The sequence below is a fragment of the Ambystoma mexicanum genome, chromosome 7q, assembly GCF_040938575.1.
Source record: "Ambystoma mexicanum isolate Mex_15411 chromosome 7q, UKY_AmexF1_1, whole genome shotgun sequence".
Lineage (NCBI taxonomy): Eukaryota > Metazoa > Chordata > Amphibia > Caudata > Ambystomatidae > Ambystoma > Ambystoma mexicanum.
Genome location: NC_090941.1, coordinates 533878273 through 533898173, shown reverse-complemented (window position 1 = coordinate 533898173; position 19901 = coordinate 533878273). Strand labels below are relative to the sequence as shown.

General features: G+C 45.9%; 1 protein-coding gene across 1 annotated transcript in view; it reads left to right on the top strand.

The window, feature by feature from the left end:
• GTF2F2 (general transcription factor IIF subunit 2) overlaps nt 1-19901 on the top strand; it is a 1410422-nt gene that overhangs the window by 256038 nt on the left and 1134483 nt on the right. Inside the window, exon 2 of the mRNA XM_069639167.1 lies at nt 6263-6336. Within this exon, the coding sequence (XP_069495268.1) occupies nt 6263-6336 (74 nt within the window). The remainder of the gene's footprint in view (nt 1-6262; nt 6337-19901) is intronic.

Here is a 19901-nt window from a genome sequence, read left to right as displayed (position 1 = left end):
CTCAGATGACTAGGTGACTGACTAACCCTATTCGTAACAAAGGAAGGTATATGATGTAAGTGAAGCAGGATGAGACACTATTCTAGCACCTCTCACTTAGAATTAAAGCAGTATCCATTTGCCTTGGATTCTCCCCACACCACTTTGTCACATACTACCTCTTTTTGTTCTTAAATGCCCCAGTCTGCATGCGTACTTGGTTGTATCATTGAGTAACTAAGATGAAAGGATGTGTTGTATACTGTGCTAATGTTAAGCCATTGTAGAGCTGTGAGCAGCAGGGCAATGATGCCACAAAGGGAACTCCTAGCCAGTGAGGTAGAGGAAAGTTCCAAGGAGACCTGTTGGACCCCAATGGAGGAAGAGCGAGTCTAGGCCACCAGATGTATCGATATGCTTGATGCAACATACTATTTAGTGTTCAAGAAAAAGAAGTACAGGACTCGGCGCCATCAAGATAAATGTGTATTTGTTCTTAAAGCACAGTTATACATGAAGAATGGAGCCCTTGTGTGATAACATGCCTCGGCTCCGCTGAGCCTTTTTCAAATCCGGGCCAAAATCGAAAGTAACCAATTCTTAGCACTGTTGTGCCTGTAGTAATAACGGGGTATTATCCCCAATCACAATCTCTGTTCCTCCGTTCGGTAATCACACACGTCAGCAAGCAAAAAACTATTTAGTGTTACCAATTATTAACTTCTTACTGTGAAGAATAAATGCAGTCCTACATGGAACCTGCTTCAAAAGTCATCAGTGCATGCTTGATCAAGAATACTACACCTTTGTATGCATTCTGTATAGCAGATGCAAACTAGAAAATACTTAATGTGATAGCAAAGAAATGTTGTTATCTTTGTAGATCAGATCTAGACTATATCATGCTTGTATTTTATCATACGTTTGAGGCTATGTAGTTGTCATTGGATTCTTCACCCCATCCTTTTATGTTCAGTTTATTTCAGCTGTTGACTTTTTTTTCAGTATAATCTTGATTCTTGATAACCCTATATTTGCATTTTCTGCAGATTTTATTTGTTGTTGGGTATCCTTGCTAGCATATCAATTGATATTTAATTTGTTACACTATTTAATGGTAATGTAGTCCTCATAATCCCAGTTTGTCATCAGGATTTCAAGATCTGTCAAATCCGATATAGAATGATATGCAATTGTAGGTGTCTGTTTCTGAGGATTCACTGCACGGGACTTTTTGTTGAAGTTTTCTTACGGATTTGATTAGGTCTGTATGGCTTTTGGTGGTTGAAATGTGACAACCATCTTCTAGATTGAACATTCTTAGTTTGATTTTCAGAGTAAGCACTCTTGTCACTCTTGGGCCCCCCGCAGCAGCTCCCTTTCCACTGTGTTTTTTAAACTTGTTTTTACTCTATTTACTTTCCCGTCCTTCCTTGCAAGTACTCTCTCAGCCTGCCTCTCTCCTTTCTCACCTCACGCTCATTGCAGCGCGGATTGGTTGCAGAGCAACCCACGTGTCAGGAACAGTTGCACTTCAGGAACTTCCCTAGGGCAGACATACCTGGCCACAAGGCAAAGGGCAGCACCCAACTACGCAGCTCCACCCTGTGTTTGCCCGTGTTCTCCTGGAATGCCTGGCAGTCAACCAGCATCGACTGAGAAGGGAAGTGTGGGTGGGGAGTACCTCCATTACTTTACTCCAGTAAACCCCTCCACTCTTATTACCCAATATCAAATAGCTACATGCATTTAGCCTATTTGTGCAAGTTAACCTCATTCTACATTTAGCCTAATTGTGTAAAGTATAGTTACCTTGCTTTTAGCCCATTTGTGTTAGTCGACCATATCCCGCATTTAGCTATCCTGATTATGTATGGTAGCCTTACCTTGCTTTTTAGCTCTTTTGTTTAAGGTAGCCATATTTCACTGAGCGTGAAGGATAAAAGGTTTGGGCTTGCTATTAATGACCTGAAACAAAACACCAGAATACTGATGTGGGACTGATCAGCTTGGCTGCCAGGTGTAAACTAATCAAAATTAGACTCTGTAAAATGCAAATGTGCAAGGAAACATTAAGGATAAGCAGTGGAGGGACTTGGTTCAATTATGGTCATCTTGTGCTGTGGATGCTTGGCAATATTATGCAAGATTTAGTTTAATCAATGTGAGGGAATGCCTGGCTTGACATTTAAAATACAGTAGGAGCAGTTCACAGCCAAAACTAAATGCATTGGTCTAGCTGAAGATAATTGTGCCTAAATGCTTGCCTGACAATTGTATTTGACGGGCTGTAAGCTTCTACGAGAACTTGTTTCATGTGAAAAAATGCCTCTACACTCTCCAATCAGACAAGCTCTCTAGCACTCTTAGCTCTCGCAAGAGACAATGATGTGGCATCATTCCACAATTCAAACCATAAACTATGACAGGAATACCCATTCACTCGCTAGAAACGATTACCCGAAACCTGGGAAATGGGCCCGCTAGCACTTATAACCCCGCTTCAGAAATGGGCTGACTCTATTCCACATCAAGAGAATACGCTCTGAATCAGGTGAGGAATCTGGCAAGCTACTGCAAGTGACATTGAGTTGCTGCAGTCTGTCATCAATACTCTAACCACACTGCAGATTGAAACACCTTATCCCCTGCAGCATGTTACAATGCCAGTCAGGCACACCACTAACATTGCGGCTTGATCTGTTGATGGACCTTCTGATTCCCTGAGTACTAGTCTTCACACCTAGGATGTACTCGTATGTCCGATAGACCAGAACTGAAGTTAATGCACATTGAGAAGATGTCATTTTATAAGCATTTGCAGACTCAACATGACACAAAATAGTCGCTGATCCCTGGACCTTGGGTCCACTGAAAACCAGTCATTGATTCTAGTTAGTATTTGTAAGTCTGAAAGAACAGAACTGAATTTAACTTGACAACAAAAAGGTGTCATCCACTAAACCTGGGCAGACTCAACGAGACGCAGGGACGACCATAGAACTGCAATCCACTTAACCCAATAAAGATTAGGAATAGGGCAGCTCAACACAGATGACACTGCCAAGCAGGAAAAGACAACCTCGAGCCTAGTAATCAGAACAAACTCCACACTAGAAAGATTTTTTTATCAGAGGACCAATGCTCTGACCCTCTTGAAAAGATAAGGTTAGCTCAGCAGGCACTGGAAGGTAATCGGGAATAGGGGTCTCCCAACAATCCGCACACACTCGCACATACCAATATGCTCTCTCTCCTCCACATCATCAAACAATAGAATGTAGCTATACCCCATAATCAATTTCAGCCTAACTGCACACATACCTCCATGAACACCAACAGTCTTTAGGACACAGCTTTACCCCACAAAATAAATTGGCCTAATTGCACACAATCTCTTGAACAAGCTCCACCACATTTATTTCACTATGAATGGCTGGCCTCTGGGTGGCAATAGTGTGCCAAACAAAGTGGATTTGTGGTGGCCTGCTGTTTTACAGAAATGGCATTTACATTATTTTGTGATCCTTTGCTATGGGTTAAGTACATTTCTCTTAGGGTGAGTATGATATAGTGTATTTATATAGCACCTATACACAATGTGATTCCAAGCAAGGTAAGGAACAAGGGATAATACAATGACATTCTTACAGGCCATGAACAATAAGGATGTGAAATTAACTATCGTACTCAGCTCTTGTACCATCTGAAATGTCGTCAGGCCAAGTCCTAGATGAGGAAGGGAGAGTGGGAAGGAAATGGAAACAGACGGATGACTACAATACTAGGCCTGACAAAATTTCTTGTAGAGCCGCGGGGCGGGGGAACAAGTAAGGGGAGCAGGGAGGAGACAGACAAGGTTGCTATAATACTAGGCCCATGGACAATTCTGATAGAGTAAGTGCATAGAAGAAAGTAAGGGGAGGAAAAGAGAGAAAGGGAGAGGAGGAGAGAACAGAGTAAGCAGTCAAAGAGTGGAGAAGCAAAAGGGGAGAGCAAATACAATTGCAGGAGTTGATAGTAACACATAATGTTGCAAGCCTGGATACAAGATGAAGTTAGGAACAGCATGATTCAGGGCCACCATGAGAAAGGGTGACGCACCTTGAATCAGTGAAGTCCATAAAAGTCAAATCAAGCATTAGCCACAAGACGGTGATGGTGAAACCAGAATGTATCGGGACAGACTCATGCAGAAGGCTTGGGGGGGAGGGGGGGGGGGAGTGTGGGGGAGTGGGGGAGCGGGGGAGCAGGGTAGAAGAATCATGCAAAACAGGCAACACCTGTGTAGTTAAACCAAGTTACTTGATCTGCAGGTATAGCAGAATTTGAAAGGATTTTCAAGGCTTGGCTCATCTCACTAATGTCTTCATGCTTTATAGTCAAATGTATGTAAATCAAGCAGTATTTTGTACAGTAGCAATACTGTAATTATGTATTATATAACCATTTACATGTTTAGGAATGGAACTTCAGGACTGTCTATAAAAAATAGTTAACACATAATGGTCTTTGCTAGGCAGGATATAGTTCGCTAAATAACATTATTATCCTGCTTGCCTCTGGTTTGTAATTATTTGAAAGTATGAACATCTTGCCTAGCATCTTGCCTAGCAATCCTACACAGGCATTTGGCACCTAGAGTTGAAGAGATGAGTACTGCTGCACTCTCTCCATTACTCCATTAGCATCTTCGAACTTGGTGTTAACAGAGAGAAGTAGCCCCGCCAGCAAGAGAGGAATACAGGTTAAGCTGTGTTCTCATTGAATTTTAACTTAAATAGCTAGTTTTGCTACACAAGTTACAATTTAATTAGCAAACCTACAGAACTGCATAGCAAATTGCTATGTGACACTGCTTATGTTATGCCTTGTTTTACATTTAAATATGTGCACGGAATGCATATCATCACAATTTTAAAGCAAAATATAAGATATTTGAACTGCTGGATGCCAGATTTCAATTGTTTTCAAAATCTGCGCTGCAAGCAATTAGGGAGTAAAATAAAACTTAAAACGTGAAGTGCATTTCCAATTTGAATTGGAAAAGGGGAATTTCTGCCTTTTCACACTCAAATCTTCTCCAAGATCCTGGCTCGCCACATGATGGAGGTTCTCCCTAGGATTATAGACCGTGACCAGTGTACAACCAGGGCTTCCAACCAGGGAGTGACAGCCCGAAAATTGAGGCATGAGTAACCAGTGGGTTTGTGACACTGCAGCAGTCATATAGGGATGGGCGCCCACTGACCTTTCAAGAGTGTAAGGAAACCTTTGCCCTGCCCAACACCAAGCAGTTTCGCTATGCGTGATTAAGACATTGGACCCTCTGCCCACAAAACATGGGGCCAATAGGCAGATGAATGTTTTTGAATTGGTTGTTCATAGGGGGGTGGTTTCTCTGGACCGGGGGGTCTCTAAATTCTATAAGGTACTGGTCACAGGGGATCCAGTGGTGTGCGTGCCATATAGGAGGAGGTGGGAGGAAGATCTAGGTGGGCCGATAGAGGATGAAGCGTGGTTGCGTATATGGGTGAGAATGCGTAAATCTTCCAGATGTGTCACAGATGTGTTATTTTCCTACAAGTTCCGTCACAGATGGTACTTCACACCGGAGAGGCTTCACTGCATGTCGGCTTATTAATCTGCAAATTGCTGGCACTGCTGCGCTGAAGTGGGTTCTGTTTTGCATATGGTATGGACATATGGAAAGGTGGTGCTCTTCTGGTCGAAGGTGCTGCCCAAAATTGACTATTTCACAGGGTTGTTGCTTCCCATGGATACCCTGGTGGTTCTCCTAGGTGATGGGGAGTGATGGCAGATTTCCCCTAACTGGTCCAGTGGCCAGCCTAATTGGACACACTTTTCGCAGCTAAACTGACTTTTGCCCGAAACTGGAAATCTGTGGAAGGTCCGGTGGTCCAGATGTGGTGGGTACAAATCTGGGATATGCCTGTGGCGGACAAAATTACTGCATTATGCGAGGGGAGGTATAGCAAGCATGTGTCTGTCTGAAAGCCCTTTATTGACTGTGCAGATAGTGGTCTGAACCTGGTCTGAACGGCGGTGTTGTGGTTGAAGGCCTCTTCTGCTTTATGCGGTTGTGGGGTTCCGAGTTGTCTGATTTGTAAACTCTTGCTTTTGCCTCTTGGAAATGTAATCTTTGTGTTCATGCATACGTCATTTCTCAGTGTCTTTAATAAAATTGTTTTTGGAAAAAATGTGTGTCCAAATAAAGAAGTGTATTTAAAATGCTTGAAGTTGAACATTTATTTCATTTCAGGTGCCCAAATACTTGTCTCAGCAGTGGGCAAAATCTACAGGAAGAGGCGAAGTTGGAAAATTAAGAATTGCAAAGTAAGTTTGTTTAATTTTGCTCACCCATAAAATCAGTTGAGATCAATCATTATGAACAGTACTGTATTTGTTGGGCAAAAAATGTTTTCCATGAACCACTGGAGCAGACCTTGCACAGCGATTTCCCGTGCTGTTTTGGCTGAAAATGCTGGTCATGTTCATTCCCTTCTGCCGTGTCATTTTCAGATGTTACAATTTGTATGCAATGTCCTTCCAACAATGTAATAAATGAAAGCCTACTATTGCAATTTAAAATGTATTTTTATAAAGGTTATTAGATGTGAAACTAAAATAATTGTGGTTGAGATACTGTTTCTGGGGACAGTGTTTTTTTTAATTTATTTTATTTCGCAGAGGTGCTTCACGGGGCACTGGTGCTGGCTAAAACCTTAGCACCAAAGGGCATTGCTTATGGAAGTAACTAATGGTAGGTTGTTGTATGTTGAAACCAAAATGTATTTTGGGAGGCCGCATTACACCTCCATATATTGGTTTCTGAACTCTTTCGTCACCTACTGCTCTTCAGTCTAACTCCTCTAACTCATTACATCTTTTATTATGTCTATGCCCAATTAGTAAACTGGGGATTTAGTGTGAATGCTACAGTGGCTTCTTAAAGGCATTTTGTTTTCCTTTTTACGTAACAACCCATCAATCTCCAAATCTCTGAGCTTTGTATGGCGAGAATTAAGTGCTGCTATATTTGTTTGTGTGAAAGCGAACAGGAGTTGAATTATGCGGGTTTACGTTCACCTAAATTGAAACACAGCATAGAAAATATGAATCACTGTCGGTTGGTGAGGGGGTATATGTTGTGGGGTGAAAAAGTCTGCTACTGCAGGTAAGGGAAGTGACCATATTTACTAAGTTCCAGTGACAAGGTATGTACATCGGGTATGTCCAAGTGTAAGTAAATAGGAAGGTACAAAGGATGCCTCCACCGGCCTCCACTCTCACAGGCTGCTTCACTCCAACTGACATTCATGGAACTTGCAGGGGCACTCACACCACAGCATTCCAGACATAGCATTCCACCAAGCATTCTCTCAAGCAAGCATTCATGCAGGCCCAAGGTTGAGGAACACAAGACAGAATACATCTCCCTCCTCAACAGAAACCAAGATAAAGGTACGTAAAGAAGCGCAAGGGAAATACACTGGGTAATACGACCAAAGTGTAAAACCAACAACACGCTTACCACCTCCACTCCAAACCAAACTCCAAAATTCTATGTAAATCCCACTCACTCCGTTCCGAAGAACAAGGAGACATGCTCCCGCCTACCTCGTCCCTTCAACGACCTGCAATGAAGCCAAGCAACCATACAAAACGCTGTCTGTCGCTGGCCTAACGGACACTCAAACAAAGGAACCAGCCCTAACTCAACACACCACCATTCCACACAATCCCAAAACAGCACCCTCATTCATCCTGTTGCCAACTAAGGTGCACTGAAACGCAGCACAACCTTCATCTTCTTTTATTCTAAACCAGAACAAATAATCAAGATTCAAGCAGCACAGACCACAGGCACCCACTGCCGTGCACAGCAGGTGGAGAGAACCAACCCCTAACGTGCCGGTGTCCAACTCCCCAATGCATGTGCAGGAAACCCCCTTGAGTGTGGTGTCCAACACCCCAATACTTATGGCACGGGTGGCACAACAGCCCTATAAACTAGTGCTGGCTTCCAAACCCCAAAATAAGTGAAACGGGTGGCAGAACACTCGTATAAAGCCGGTGCCAGGTGTCCAACACACCGGACGGCCCATGGCCAGGTCAGGCTCTCACTGCACCACCACAGACAGGTCGAGCCCTAAAAGTGGACACTGAGCTATACACACAAACACAAACTCAACACACACACACCCCCCTCACACACACACACCCCCCTCACACACACACACCCACTCACACACACACCACCCCTCTCACTACCACCCCTTTCACTTCCCCACACCCTTGACACATCCCCACACCCTCGAGAGACAGACACACACTCGCCCTCGAGAGAGAGACACACACACACGCTCCCACGGCCCTCGACGCGCCCATCCATTGGCAAAATTACATTTAAGGCATAGCAAGTAAAACAAAACCCTACAATGATACCTTGAGCTAATTCAGTCCAACATTTTTGATGGTCCTGTGGAGGCAAAGAATGGGTACTCAATGTATTCAAGACACACAAATGTTTCTGTGGTAATAGCTAATTCCCAATAAACAGAGGCCATGTCAGATGATCACGAAGCCCACACAATCCATGTCATCATACCCAAGCAAAACACCAATGCTTCCACTTCAAGCTATAACCGTGCTTAACTTCAATTCTCAAGAAAAGGCCTCACATGACAACTATCCTAAGCATTGACAGACATGGACAACAATGTATTTTTATAAAACTATTGTTGCAACTGTAAACACCATATTGTTGAAGTATAATGGGATACCATGCCCCCAACGTGATGGCAGGGTGAATGACGCCAGTCAGTAACCACAGTCAAAACGAAGTGTATCTTCAAGAGAAAATGCCAGCAAAGCATCTTGAAAACACAGCTGTACTCTGCGTGAACAGATCCCCAGCAGCACCAAAATGCAGGCAACTGCCACGCATCCCCCCACAAACAGACATTACCTCTGTATCTTCTTAACTGTCTCTCATGGTATAAGTCAGATGACGTCACAAACGCCGGAAGAAAACAGTTCCAGTTGGTGCAACACTCTTTACGCTTAATGACTGTGGAGCTCAATGTGAAAAAAAAGAAAAAAGAACCCTGCAATGTGCGACGCTCTATGCAGCGCACAGAGAGCTATTGTTTCCAACGCCAGTACATCACCATCACCACCGGGTTCCTTTTGGACGTCAACATTCTCTCTCCATCTCCCGGTGAGTGCCGAGCTATGGCGTCCCTCCCAGATGCTCCAACTTTCATATTAGCTCAGGCTCCCCGTGCGCTTCGCTCCGCAACGGTGCACTCTCTCCACAACACGACATCCAAAAACAAATTGCTTGTCTGCGTATACCTCTCCCAAGTTGGCATTATGGCCAGCAACAACCTGCAGTGGCCAAAAGGATAGATCCTCACCAGGACCGCTGCCAATCCCTTCCAGTGGGGAGCGCTGCACCAGTGGCCAAATGCTTACAGGTGGCACCACTGGGAACTGCCCAAATTCTTCAACCGGTCATTCACCATTCACTCCCAGACTCGGCTCCCAGCAGCCTCCAGTGGCCAAACTACTGCAAGGTGGCCCAAATGATGCTCCAACTGCCATATATTGTCAACTCCCGCCCCAGCTGCCCCATTCCTGCCATGCAACTGCTGTTGGGCTATGGGACAGGGGTCATCTTACCTCTGCGGGCATGGGGGCCATCGATGTCCCCTCCTGTGGTCTCAATGGTTTCCTTCCTTCTAGGTGCAGCTCACTCTGGATAACTGCAGGTTCCTGGCCAGCTCATCACCAGTGTGGCGGGGTGAAATGAGAACTCTGATACTGTAGGTAATGGACGTGAACTTCTTAACTAAGTTCCAGTGACAAGTTATGTACATCAGGTAAATTCAAGGGTAAGTAAATGGGGAGGTACACAGGAGACATCCACCGGCCTCCACTCTCACAGGCTGCTCCACTCCAACTGACATTCATGGAACTTGCAGGGCACTCCCACCACAACATTCCACAGACATAACATTCCACCAGGCATTCTCTCAAGCAAGCATTTATGCAGGACCAAGGCTGGGAACACAAGACACAACAGTTTGAAACTTAATCCTGGAGGAAGTATTGAGTCATGAGTTGCTGAAGGGACACCAATATACAGAGGGAGAAGGTGTTTCGAGACCAGGATTATGCAACTGAAAAGGTGTGGCCTAAACTTGTTCCAGAGGTGAAATGCAGGAAAAGGACCCAAGACGCTGAGGGTGAAGCATGTGGGGAGGAGGACCCCACTGAACAAGTTGTGCCAGGACATGGGAAGAATACACCGAAGTACAAGTTAGCGGAGCCTTGGCAATGTCGGAAGAGGAAGTACTATATAGGCAACAGGAGGGGATGAAAGGGGTATTACTGGATGTTGGAATAAAAATGCTACACCGTTTTGAACCAAGAGAAAAGCGTTCTGCGAAAGAGCAGAGATGCTGAATTCTGAAAGTTGGAGTAAAATCCCATAGCATTGCCAATCAAGATGGAGACTGAGTGAAAAAAGAGAACACTGCTGGGTAGAACTGCCCAAAAGAATAATGAAAGGGTGCAAACCACGTCTGAAAGAAGTACAATTGATTTAAAAGGAGAATCACAGGCCTTATCCGAATTTGTAACAAAAACACAAAATCTGTTTCCAGGTGAGGAACTGGCTCAGAAAAGTGTATGCTCCCAAGTAGAGAATCTGGCATAAGATCAAAAATGGAGCACTGGAAGAAATGGGGTTCAACCTATGGGTGACTGGAGAGACAGGTTGTGAATCAACAAAAGGGTGGCACACAGACCAATAGAAATATTCGGTTTATGATGCAATATGTCTTCCAGGATGAAGAGGACTTGATTATGAATTGCAGCACCATCTTGGCCCAGCTACATGCGATTCCGGCGTTGCGACTAATTACCTCAAGGGACATCTCAAGAGTGGAACTCATTTCGAATCACAATTTGGACATAGCAGTGATTGACATCCCATCCATCTTGGACCAGAACCATTTATTGGTGCACATAAATCACCCAAGATAAAGGAGTATAGATGGCCATGATTTAACTGACTCGACCTTTACCTGTGCCTTCCGAGGATGGGGAACGGCTAAGGCACAGCAGTACCATCCCTTGTACAAGATCTGGAACTGATGGGACGGTGGGTATGGATACTGGAAATGGAAGAAACCACAGGAGCCTGAAGCCCAGTTTGAAAGACCAGGCTTTTAACATTGCCAGTTGGAACTCCCATGGATTTAAGCACCTCGCTGATCAGGAGAATGCCATTAAGAAACTTGGCGACCTTGAGTTGATCCTAATACAGGTGTTGTTTTTGACACATGAAGCGATCATCACAGGTTTCCTGGTATTCCAGCAAAAGCCCTGGTAAATTTGGCTGGCAGGCCTCGGGGAGGTTGAACCCCTTGTCTTCAGGCAGTGAAAGGAACCACTTTGTTGTGATTGGAGTAAAACATTTTTTTTGTGTAAATCTTTTTATTTTTCATTGTGCCATCACCTTAGTGTTACAATCAATATTCAATATCAGAACATTGGTATTCACCCCCGCCCCTGCCATATACTCAGCCCCCTCCAAACTAGCAAGAACAACTAATAACACACGACTTGCAACCTACAGAAGTTCCACCAGCGGTACCTCCTCCTCTCCCTCCTACTCCTCCTCCTACTATTCCTCCTCCTCCACTTTCTCCTCCTCCTCCCTCGGGTCCCACTCATCCTGCCTTCTGTACCTTCAATCTGTCTCCGCTATATCACACTCCTCCATCCTACCACCCTGGGAACTCGAGGGTTTATCATCCGGCAAGGCCAGAAGTGACTACCAGGGCGTTCCAGGCTGCCACATTCTCTGAACGTTTTAATTTCTGTCTACAAAGCATTAGACCATACTGTAGCCTCGGCTATGGACCACTGTCGCAGATCATTCCACCACCCGTCTATACTTGGACCCTTTCGAGACGTCCATGCCTTGGTAATCCTCCTCTTTGCTAACATCCAGGCCAGGTCCACCAATCTGTTCTCTGGTTTAGCGTTCTTTGGACGTGGGAACACCCTGAGTAAACATGCCTCTGGCGACCAGTCCTATCTTGTTACTCCTTCTTTTCTGAACCTCAATTCCATCTCTCGCCAGAACCTCCTGACTACCGGGCACGGCCAGAACATGTGCATCATGGCTGCCCCTCATTCTCAACACCTGGGGCACTCCCCTCCCATCGATCCCGGGAATTGTGTAATGAGAACAGCGTCATATAGGCTTTATGCAGCACATAGTACTGGGTCAGCTTAAGCCTAGCAATACTTGAGAACTTCTGGCCCCCAGACTTATCTCGAAATCCCATTTGTTTTGTGCCTTACTTTGGTAACCGTCCCTGGTACAATCTGGACACTCCATACGCCCCCAACACAGCCCTCCCTCCCCCCCGAAACATCCTACAACAGCCCAATGTGCTATCTTCCTCTAGGAGGCTCAGGGAGTCTGTCACTTCCTCCGCCCCTCATGCACCAATATGGAATGTCATGAACTGTCCCCACTACACCCCAAACACCTCTTCTCTCTCAACTCCATGAGCACCTCTGGGGAAAGCAAATCGCCCACCGTCACTAGCCCCTTTTCCTCCCATTGGGACCAATGTCAGGTCCACTGTGTATTCTCCATAAATCGCTGCTAAGGGTATGTGGGGAGAGTAGGTTTCTCCTTAGCACCGCCTTAGTCCTGGGCCAAATCTTCCTACCTAACTAGGTCGGTGTGCTTTTCATCTCGCATCCTTTGTTGTGCACAGCTTGTAATCCATTTTAAAATCTTAGCTAGGTGGGTGTGCTTTTCATCTCTCATCCATATTTTGCACACCTCACTGTAATGTGGCCTGACATCTTGCATTCTTGTGTACTGCATTGTATTCCTTTTGCACCTCCTTTTTGCTTTGCATTGTAATTGTGCCCTGCTTACCACCTGTGAGTAAGTGCTAAGGACTGTGCAGCCCTTACACCCTTCCTTCTTCCTGCTCACATCTCTCCTCTGCCACTGAGATGGCTCTCACCATCTCGCCAGTCCTTTTTTAATTGCTTCACTATCACCTATCCTCTCCGAAAATCTGGACAGAAAAAGCACAAAAAAGACATCCTGGGTGCAAATCCTGGCCTTACCATTGCAGAGACCTATGCCTGTACATCTTCCAGATCTTCACCCCCCTCCAAACCTATGGACTCCTCATCTCTACTCTCTCCCCTTTCTCATCCTCTGCCATTAACGGTGGCACCAAGTGGGAAGGGCACTATTCTGGTTCAGGGTCCTCGGGCCAACCTCCTTCATTTGAGAGCCTGGTATGCAAGCTGGTCATCTCTCCATCCTCCACCCTGACCATTGCTACCATTTACCGGCCTCCAGCTCTACCTCCCTGTTCCTCTCTGAATAGGCTGATTTTCTGTTCTTCCTTTCTTTCCACCTCCTTCTACCTGCTCCTCCTAGGGGACTTTAGGAATCTGCCAGGAGTGTCCAATTGATGTTAATCATTTCATTGAAATAAAGCATTGAAAAGACACACCATCGAAACCAAAAACATTTACCAATGCATCGACAGGCTATCTATTACATGTAAAAGTGCTTTTCCATCTAAACCAGTCCATCGAAAATATAAATGGCTGGTTTCAATGGAAATGCACTTTTACATGTACAATGCATTTTTTTGTAACGTTAAAACGTCACATGGAGCTATCGCACTGGTCAGCTCCTTGTGATGTTTTAATATTTTTTTGGTATAGTGGGGGAGCAGGGGAGGCAGACCTGCCCCTGCCCACCCAACCCCCACGCCCAGCCCCCCTAACCCGAATGTAACCCTTAATCTAACCCCAGTTTCGATTATACCATTGAATTATAGTCCATGAAAAGGTAATTCGATGGTAGTGCTTTTCGTTGAATATAATTTGATGGTGTGGCATTAAATGGAATGGGTTTAGATGAATTGATGATAACCTCCTGGCACAGCGTTCTCTTTTCATTGACCTCTGCCCATCCTTGTCACGCTCCAGTCTCCTTTCTGGTCCGACACACTCTGGACGCCCTTATCCACTTTGACCTCCATCTCCCATGATCGCCCCTCTCTTGGTCAGACCACTCCCTTCTCTCCTCTCACCTGGGTCCCTATGACCCGGTCACCTTACCTCCAAAAGCCCTACTAACCTTGTTCATGAACAGCTGCCCGATGAAACGAGTGTCAGCTGCTGTCTTCACTTCCACCTTTACCCCTCTTCCCCAACTCAGTCTGCCACCTACACTGCTCTCAGCAACTACCACCTTTCCATCACCATCTCCCTTGACGTTCTTGCACCTGTCATGAGGATCCACTTGAAGCCCGCCTCTAAGCGCAACAACTTGTACGACTCTGAACTTGCAGCCCTGAAACTAAGCTGCGGAACGGAAGTGGCAAGCCTCAGGTGCACGTTAGTTGTGCTACATGCTTTGCTTCATGGTGACACACTCGTGCCAGCTTGCAAAGACCTATGGTAACACGATTACTCTGTGTATGGGGCATCAGCCTATTGTTGTAGTCAATGGATATGAAGCTGTGAAGGACTTGCTGGTATCCAATTCAGAGGCCACATCTGGAAGAGCCATGACGCCTTTCGTACTGGACTATGCGCATGAACAAGGCAAGAAACACCATTAATTTACCACACAGGCACCACATGTGAACCTGTGCCTCATCTACGCCGAGTGTCCCAGTCACCCCTACTCGAGGTTGTCACGGAGATGCGAGGATTGGCATGCAGCCTCAATCTCACGTTTCTAGAGATTGGTTTAACACCTCTAGGGTACCTTGATTCAACCCTGATGAAGGTGGCAGCATAAGACTACCGAAATGCGGTCAGCAGTATGGGGGGGGGGTCTGCTTCTGGATCCGTAATTGGACATTTGTATAAGTCGTTTTGGACTCGATGGATTGTCTGGAAGCACACTGAATTGTTTTTTTTTCATTCTACTCACCCTACACGCATAGGCAGACCCAATGAGGGCTTTTCATGTAACCCATAAATTGGACCCCCCAAAAAAATAGTCTAATTTAGTAATAGCCCAACGGCAGACCCAATGAAGGCTTTTTACACTAGCAAAAGTTAAAGAAATAAAAGTTTGACCAATTGTTACTAAACCCTGATCCCATATTACACTGTCGAAAAGGAGGTTTAGCCCTGAATCAAGACTACAGGCTGTATGGGTATACACATTAGATCAAGAGTATACATAACTCCCCGGTGTAATGGATCAAGACCCAAATTTGTCTTTGCAATTGCCAAATCATTTTTATGTTTAGAACTTCTCTTGCAATTTTACTTTTATAAAACGTTCTGTAACTCTTTTCTAATACGTCTGTACCTAGAGACATTCATTTCCTCTCCCCTAGCACTGGGTTTCTATCCACTTTCAACTACTATCTCCTTTGTTCTCCTTTCCTCATTTCAATAATAAAGATGGAAGATCATTTAGCTGTTCATTGTTTATATTTAGTGTTTATATACAATTTTGTTTTTGCCTTTTATGCAACTCGATATGTACAAGAATTAAACTGTATATCCAAAATGTTACCGCATATGTGTTTTTTCACATAAATCATGCATTGAATGATGGGTCGGGGATTCGATTTGGTACAACCCTGGCCAAGAGGTACTTTACTCATTTAGCACATGCCCTAAGGTCTATAGTACCGTGTTTTCTGCAGCATTTTGCCTTCTGTTACTCAAGCGCACCCTCTGACAAACTGGCCTGCCGCCTACTCCAGAGGCAATACAGACACGCTATCCGTGCCAAGAAATGGCCCACATTCAGGCGCAGGTATCTGGCACATCCAAGAACACGGCTGAAAATTTCAAAATCTGCAGGGAACTAGCCAACCCTTCGCAGTATCTTCCCCTACTCCCTCACAGGGCCTCTGCAATGCACTCGCCACTTGCTTCACCACCAAAACCCAGGACATCCTGAACAGCCTTGTTACACACACACACACACACACTCCCATCCCTCACCCCCTTGCCACCTTTGCCCTCTTCACCCCCCGCCTCCTTGTCTCACCTAATAGTCACCAGAGTTGCCTGCTCCATGAAGGTCTCTTCCAAACAGGTTTTCCCTTGCTCTTTGAGAACCATCAAGGACAACCATCAAGGACAACATTGGCTCTCTTGCCCCTGCTCTTGCTGATCTCTGTAACCACTCCTATGCTACTGGTTCTTTCCCCTTCTCCCTTGTGTGCCCCCCTCCTTAAAACAAATATCAGCTGACCCTACCTGTCCAGCTACCTACTGCCCTATCTCAATCAGCCCCTTCCTGGGAAACGGCTGGAGAAGTTGGCCCTGTCCCAATTTAACTCTCACACTGAACTTGTTGGTGGTCTCCACAACCATCAATCTGGATTCCGAGCATCCAGAGGCACGGAAACATTTTCTGAAATACTGTGAAAAACTGCTTGCAGCCCTGGAATCAAACTCCCCAGCCTTCCTTATCCTTCTTGATCTCTCACCTGCATTTGGCACAGCCAACCACTCCATCCTCATACAAAGGCTCCACAACACCCTTGGTATCTCAGAGCAGGCACAGGACTGACTGACTGACTGACTGACCTTCCTTACTGACCCAAACCTCTTAAGTCATCCTTGACACCTTTTCCTCTCCTACTTCGTTCTCCTTGTGGTGTTCCCCAGGATTCTATCCTCTTGCCCTGGCTCTTTAACATCTACCTTTCTTAGCTGGCATTCCTCATCTCCTCATTTTCCCTCAACTTCTACTGTTATGCAGACGACGCACAACTCTTCTTCAAAGTTTCTGCTGACCCTCTTGCACCTTCCATCATCCCCGACTGCCTTTCTGCCATCCATGCTTGGTGCACTTCCAATAATAGTTTCCTCAATACCAGCAAAACTGAGACCCTTCCCATTGGATCCCCTGCTCCTGACTTCTTCCCTTCACTCTGGCCTTCCTCCATGGGCTCTCCCCCTGCTCCCTCCTCTGTTGCCAGAAACCTTGGAGTTACCTTCGACTCCTCTCTCTCCATCATCTCTCACACTTAGGACATTGCCAAGAAATCCCACGTTCAGCTCTTCCTTCTCAAAGGAATTTTACCTTTTCTCACCTACCCCCAGAAGCTCAATGTTACCCGCGCCCTGGTTCTCTTTAGGCTTGACTATTGCAATAGCCTCCTCCTTAATCTTCCTTCTTCCACTCTGGATCCTCTCCAGCTAATCCAGAATATGGCAGCAATAATTATCCTTGGCCTCAAGTCCAGGGACTGCATCTCTCCTTCCCTAATAAGTCTTCACTTGCTCCCGGTTGCTTCACAGATTGAATTCAATTTCTTCAGTATAATCCACAAGGCTTTCTGGAGCTGAGGGCCACACTATCTGCAACTCTCTTACTAAATATTCCCCCTCTAGCGCACTACGCTCCTCTGGCACCAACTCATTATGTGTAAAGCGTTTAGCTAAACTGATGATAGGAAGTCGATCTCTTTACTCAGCTGGCTACCTTCTTTGGACTAGCCTTCCCCTCCCTTTTCGTCTTGAGCAGGACTTTATTAAATTCCGGAAGCTCCTTAAGACTTGCATCTTTACCTCTGCCTCCCCCACCCCCAACTCTCCTCTGCTAATCTCAGTTGTTTGTTTGATGTTCAGGGCCCTTATGCATCCACGGGGCTATGACCTCCCACAACGAATCACCGCCAACTTCTGTCTATCCTCAGCACTTGCCTCGGCTCAATCTCCGTCCTGGAGGCTCACACTTACCTTACATTGCACTTCATTTGTTGCTCACCCATGATCACGACAGCACCTATCCCATTCCCCCTCCCTTCTGCACTTGCACGTTCTGAAAACTCATACATTTTAGTAGGTTTGTCTCCGCCTCCCCTGTATTTATATTTCAAATGGATTGTGTCCTCCCATGTAGTTCTCATCTTATGAAAAATATCTCTCCAGCTTTGCTGCTTCAGAATATTTTTTTCGACAGAGGGTGCTGTATGCAGTGACGAGTCGATGTCCCTTGAGGGCCTCCGTTTGACAGTCAGCGTGATCATTATAAATAGCGCGAGCAGTGCCCATTGGTTTCAGTTCCCTTTTTCCGAGCGAACGCTTCGAGTGAATTACATCACGCTTCCGTGAAAGATTTTCGTTAAGAAAATGTATTCTTCTACTTCGACACCCAAGTTGGGTTTCAAAAAGTACCAGGCATGTGGGTCTAAAATGTCAATCACCGACCGCCACTGCGTGTGTCTGTGGTGTCTGGGCTCCGGACACCGTACCGCTGACTATGGATCCTGTCAGGCGTTGACCAAGGAGGCTCTTGGGGAGTGTAGAGGTAAACTGGCAGTGGGGAGGTGTTAGGCAGAAACCTGTGCAGTTCCCTTGGGGAACACTGCAAAAGATTTAAGACTACAGGTAGAGCAGTAAACCCCTTTGGTAGCAGTCTGTACCACCCAGATTTACCTGGTAGCTGTGGCTGAGCAGTCAGACTTCTCTCAAGAAGAGTTAGGCAGTATGTAAAGTATACACAATCTGTACCAAAACACAATAGCACAAGCAAACACTGACCAGAGCTTGGTTTCAAAAGTATATAGTTATTTATTTAAAATACACATAAGTTAAAAACACTCTAGCAAAAATATAGTAAAAGCACTTCAACACAGTTATAATGAAAGTAGATTCAATCCTTTCTCCTATCTAGACAACTCTAGGTAAACACCACTTAATTAAAACAGAGGTGAGTGCTTAACGTTAGATGACACTCTAGTAGTTTCCAAGAAAGGGAGAGAAAAAGCAGAAATGGGTTAAACACACCACTCTAAGGTCCAGAACACTTGCAATAGGCTCAAAGAAGCACAAAGTCACAGGTGAGCAAAAGTCACTAGGCAGGGCCCACTCTTAGAGTAGCCGGAGCGAAAATGTGCCCAAGATCACACTGTTAGTTAGAGATTCAAAGTCTTGCAAAGAGTCAAAAAGAGTTTAGAGTGGCTCAGAAAGTTTAGCCAAAGGGTCCCAGGCACTCCCAGGTTCGAAAGCCGGGGACTAAATCTACCCCGTACAGTCGGTGGCAAGGGAAGCCAGGCGGAACACAGTACCTTAAGCGGAAAGGATCCTCCAGCGGTGGCAGTTGTTCCAGGCAGTGGCAGCAGGGCTCGACGTCGGTCAGGGGAGAAGAAGTTCTCGCTGAAGAGCAGAAGAAGAGGGTCGTTGCACTGCCCGGGAAGAAACCAGCCGCGGAGTCCTCCGGTTAAAGGGTTGGTACCGACTTTCGCGGTATGGGGGTAAAGTGGGGTATTCCGGTTGCCGGGGTGCTTGGCACAGGCAAGGCGGCCACGAGATACCTCAAAGAACGGAAAGAAGGCGAAAACTGGTTGTCCCCACCAGTCAAGGGAAGGAGCCACTCCGTTAAGAGTTCTCCTCGGTCGTCGGGAAAAAGTGGTGAGACGGTTCAGCAGGGCTCCACCGGGTGGTGTCGTCGAAGCAGGTCGGCTCAGCTCTTCCCTCGTCGGATTCTTGGTCCTGTGGCGACTTCTGAAGTCCCAGTCCCCAAAGCCCTGCTTTTATGCAGCAAACCCCCATTCACCCAGCCTAGCTGTCACTCAAACATGCTAAGTGGTGAGCCGGGCGGCTCACCACTTGGGCCAATCAGGACGGAGTGCGACTTGAGTTACCAAGGTAACTCAGTCCAGGGTGCCTAAATCCCCCTCCACCCCTCCTAAGTACCCCAGACAGAGTGGCACCACTTTGGAGGGCTTCTGTGGAGAAGCCCGCCAAAAGTGGAACAAAGGGCTCCACTTTGGGTCAGAGTTACAGAGGCGAACACCAACGCCATTTTAGAATCAAGTTTTGGCAAAAAGTCCCAACCGGAGTTA